A 4,738-nucleotide genomic window follows, 5' to 3' on the forward strand; every position below is an offset into this window, starting at 1 on the left:
GTTCTATTCTTTGCGGCTGTGTTAACATTCTGCTCGTCCCTCTCCCTTTTCTCTCAAAACCTTGTCTGGTGTAGCTGTCCGCGTTGAAAAGGGAAAGAAAGTGGACTCTGCACGGTGCGTGAGTGCAAGCGAGCGTGTGTGTATTTGCGTGTGACGTATCAGCAGCCTCCTGTTGGCACCGCAAACCCCTCACCGTCGTTGCCCCTTGTCATACCGGCACCCCTTCAATAGCAAGCACTGCATACACATAAACTCCTTGTTGTTGCGTTGGTGAGTGTCATGTTGTACCGCGACTACCGCGTGCACCACGCCGCGCCGGACGGCATCGTCGTGCAGCTCCCCGGCAATGGTGGCTTTGGTAAACTCACTGTCGACACGTTGGGGGGCGACCTCCTCGCGGAAAAACTCTTCAAGCGCCTCGCGTCACGCGAGCAGGTGCGTGCCGTGGCACGCCGCACACGAGATGCGCAGCAGTACCGCCTTCTTAGTGTGCAGCTGCGCGAGCTGTGGAGTGGGTACGTGACGTACCCATCGCCGGTGGCCTCGCTGCTGCCGCAGCTCTTCCGCAAACACGTGCTCGTTGGCCTGGGCACAATGGCAGTGGCGCGTGTTGTGAAGATGACACCTGAGCGAGGTGCGGTGCTCGCCATTGCCGGTGGGCTCACAGCGGTGGCGGCGCTTGAGAACGTGAGCGTCGAGGCCGGCACGGTGGAGGTGCGGCTGCTGAACTACGACGTGCATGCCGGCGTGGCGAACGTCACGGCGCGGGCGGGGGTGGTGGAGCGTACGCCTGCAGATGTTGCCGCGCTACAAGTGCTTCTCGCGGGCGTACAGGCAGGCAGCGTGGTGTCAGGTACTGTGCTACTGTCGTGCACCGACGACGGCTGCGCTGTGGTCGAGGTGCCGTTCGGCGAACAGAGTCTCATCGGCTACTACGTCCATCAGTGGCCCGGCGGCGATAATAAGGCCGCGGAGGCACCCGTCGTGGGGAGTTGTGTCAGACTCGTGGTGGAGTTCGTCGCGGAAGGGGCGCTGCTTCAGGAGGTGTTGCCGTTCCTTGTGCTGTCAAGCCACCGCAATTTCGCCACGCTTCCGGCGGTGCGTAGTGCTCAGCTGCCTGCCGCAACAGCGGGGCTTCTCGGCTACTTCCCATGGCGTGACCGCAAGCGCGAGCATCAAAAACAACAGCAACGGCACCCAGAGAGCGAAAGTGACGGGGAGGAGTTCGACGACGATAATGACAGTCTCGAGGGTGGTGGTGCGGGGAAGGACGGGAATGGTGGGGAAGGCAGATTACGCAAGCGGAAACTCGAGGAGGCCATTGACGCGTATGAGCGTTCAATGCACAACGCCGTGCCTTCCTCGCCGGAGGACTTCCAGCGGTTGCTGCTGGCGTCGCCCAACAACAGCTACCTGTGGGCCCAGTGGATGGCGCACCACGTCGCGCTGCAGCAGTACGAGGAGGCGCGCCTGGTGGCGGAGAAGGCGCTCAGCACCATTGGCGTGCGCGAGACGCAGGAACGCCTCAACGTCTGGGTGGCGTACATGAACCTCGAGAACCTCCACGGTACAGCGGAGTCCCTCACGTCGGTGTTTAAGCGCGCACTGCAGCGCTCTCCCGAACAGCTCGTCGTCTACGAGCGGCTCGCCGACATCTTCGCTGCTACACGCAAGCCCAACCAGCTGCTCGCACTGTGCCGCACAATAACGACAAAGTTTCGCAACGAGCGCCGCACGTGGGAGCGCCTTGGCACTGTGCTAATTGACCAGAAAAAACGCGACCAGCTGAAGCGCATGGTGAAGGATATGGGCGAGGCCCTGCGTCGCGACGAGTACTGTCTGACGGTGGTGCACCTTGCCGTGCACGAGTATCGCCACGGCAGCGTCGAGAACGGCCGCGCGCTCTTCGAGGCGCTGCTGGTGCGTGTGCCGAAGAAGTCCGACGTGTGGTCAGCGTACATCGACCAGGAGATGGGGCTGCTCGCCCGCCGCGATGCGGTGTCGACAACGGCGCTCGTACGCAGCCTGCTGGAGCGCGCCGTCGCCACGAACTTCTCGGCGAAGGTGATGCAGCAGTTCCTTACGCGGTTCATGTCGTTTGAGCGGGCGTACGGCACGCCGGCGGACGTGGAGAAGGTGAAGGTGCGGGCTCGGAGTTACGTGGAGGCGAAGATACACGCATCCGTCGGTGAGAGCGGTGAGGGCGGCAACACCAGCAGCAGCGGCGGCGGTGAGGGCGAGAAGGTCAAGAAGAATGCGAAGAACTGAGGGGTGAAAAACGGCACCCCACCAACAATGGGACGAAAAGAAGAATAGGAAAAGAAAAGAATCAAATCGGTGTGATTCTTCCTGTTTATAACTGTCATCGATTAAATGCAGCAGCCAAAGTGAATGAAACGAAGAACACAATACAGCACCGACGTGCTTGTGTGGGGACGTTATTGAAGGTGCGATGCGTAGATGCGTGTTGTGGTCTTTTGCGGGGGAGGCGTTGCCATTTCTTTTTTTATCTTTCTTTTTTGTTCTCCCTTTGCTTTTCATTCCATGGGTGATTCCGTTGGATCTCTCTCTTTCTTTCTCTCTCTCTCTCTCTCTGTGTGTGTGTGTGAACGTCAACGTCACACGGGGTTGCTGCAAGCTACCGCGCCCACACAACGCTCTGCGCTCCGGCAACAGCACACACGCACACAAGAGTTTAGCGAGCTGCGGCTGGAGGCGGGCACATTCACGTACCTGATCTGCACGCGCAGCGCATACATACATACATACATACATCGCGTGTGCGCTGAGTATTATTGTTGAGAATAAGTGGAGGGCAGCAGGGGGTGGGTGGGTGGATACAAGGCCGTACAACTAACCGACGAGAGGAACAGCTAAAGAAGAGAGAAGAAACTTATACAGCCCCCAGGCCAGGTAACAAACAAACAAAAATAAAGGGGACACGCACACGCAAAAGAGAGAGGGGGAAAAGCAAAAAAAAAAAAACGAAAAAAAAAAAACAATAGAATAAAGAGGGGATTTTCGGCCGGGTGCTCTAATAGAAGCCAAGACTACAGCCATCAGAAGCAGAAATAGCAAACAGTGCCTGATCCGGAATCAAACTTAGAAAATGACTGAGCACTTCGACTCCGTCAAGTCGATGATCGCCAACCTCCGGTCCGAGGATCCCGAGGCGCGGCTCAACAGCATGCGCGGCATCCACCTCATCGCGTCAACGCTTGGCCCCGAGCGCACGCGTGACGAGCTACTGCCGTACCTCACGGACTACCTTGACGAGAACGACGAGGTGCTGCGTGTCTTTGCCAACGCGCTTGGCACGATGCTGCAGGAGGTGGGAGGCATTGCCCACGTGCAGAGCATTCTCAGTCCACTCGAGTTGCTGAGCAGCTTAGATGAAATTACGGTGCGCGACGAGGCGGTGACGTCGCTGCGCACCGTCGGCGGCCTCATATTCCGTGAGACAGGCGACGCCGGCGCGCAAGCCCAGCGCGACTTTGTCAGCCTGGTGCAACGCCTCGGAAAGACGACGCCACAATGCCGCTCGAGCGCGGCGTACCTTGTTGCCACGGCGTACACGCACGTGGGCGTGGCGGTGCGGGGGCAGCTGATGAGTCTCTTCCTCACACTGTGCGACGACGAGGAGATCATGGTGCGCCGCGCCGCCTGTATCGCGCTGGGCAAGCACATGGCGGTGGTGCTGGGCAGCCGCAGCGCGGAGCTTGTCAACGCACTCACCGCCCTCTCGCGTGACCCGAGCGATGGGGTGCGGCTGCAGGCCGTTGAGGCAGCCGCGGCGTTGTTCGAGGCGCTGCCGCATGACGTGCACGGCAGTGTGCTCGCCGCCGTCAAGGCGCTGGTCGGCGACAACTCGTGGCGTGTGCGCTATATGGCGGCGGACAGGCTAGGCAAACTCGCCAGCGTGATGGCGCCGACGGACGTGAAGCAGATTCTGCCCTTCTTCCGCTCCCTGACGCAGGACGCCGAGGCGGAGATTCGTGCCTCGGCGGTGTTTAGCATGGCGAGCGTCATCACAGTCTGTCGCGACGTGGCGACGAAGAAGGAGCTTCTCGCCACCGGATGCCGGCTTGTGAACGATGAAAGCAGCCATGTGCGCATGTGCCTGGCGAGCGCTGTGCTGCAGTCAGTGGCACACGTCCCGCGCGAGATGTGGGGCAGCACGATTGTGCCGACATGCACACAGCTCCTGAATGACACGGAGGCAGACGTGCGCCTGGCGCTTGTCTCTGGGTTTAGTTCCATGGGCAACACGCCAGAGGCGTGTGAGATGGCGCCGAAACTCGTGCCGGTTGTCGTGGCGCTCGCGGAGGATCCCAAGTGGCGTATTCGCGAAGTGGTGATATCACAGATTCCCTTCCTCATCACCTCGCTGGGCAAGAACGCGGACGAGGTGGNGGATCCCAAGTGGCGTATTCGCGAAGTGGTGATATCACAGATTCCCTTCCTCATCACCTCGCTGGGCAAGAACGCGGACGAGGTGGTGGAACTGTGCGTGCAGCACCTGGTTGACCGCGTATCGACGATCCGCGAAGCGGCGGTCAAGTCGTGCTGCACGCTGGTGCGGGAAAGCGGGGCGGCGTGGTCGCGGACCTCGCTGTTCCCGCGGCTTAGTGTCATGGTGACCGCGAGCAACTACCTGCACCGCGTCGCCCTCGCCCACTTCTACGCGTCGCTCGCGGAGGTGCCGAACCTCGACCGCAGCACCGTCTCGCAGTTGGTG

At 60.4% G+C, this 4,738-nt stretch overlaps 2 protein-coding genes across 2 annotated transcripts; both read right to left on the reverse strand.

The window, feature by feature from the left end:
• Positions 1-3,388: 3,388 nt before the first annotated feature.
• DQ04_11631000 (hypothetical protein) lies at positions 3,389-3,817 on the reverse strand (the record flags this gene model as incomplete). The annotated part of the gene is made up of 1 exon (XM_009316570.1): positions 3,389-3,817. The coding sequence occupies one exon, from the start codon at positions 3,815-3,817 to the stop codon at positions 3,389-3,391; it is 429 nt and encodes a 142-aa protein (XP_009314845.1).
• A 65-nt stretch (positions 3,818-3,882) lies between these two features.
• DQ04_11631010 (hypothetical protein) lies at positions 3,883-4,635 on the reverse strand (the record flags this gene model as incomplete). Its single annotated transcript, XM_009316571.1, has 1 exon — positions 3,883-4,635. The coding sequence occupies one exon, from the start codon at positions 4,633-4,635 to the stop codon at positions 3,883-3,885; it is 753 nt and encodes a 250-aa protein (XP_009314846.1).
• Positions 4,636-4,738: the final 103 nt, after the last annotated feature.

Source organism: Trypanosoma grayi (genome assembly GCF_000691245.1).
Source record: "Trypanosoma grayi strain ANR4 Tgr_1163_V1, whole genome shotgun sequence".
Lineage (NCBI taxonomy): Eukaryota > Euglenozoa > Kinetoplastea > Trypanosomatida > Trypanosomatidae > Trypanosoma > Trypanosoma grayi.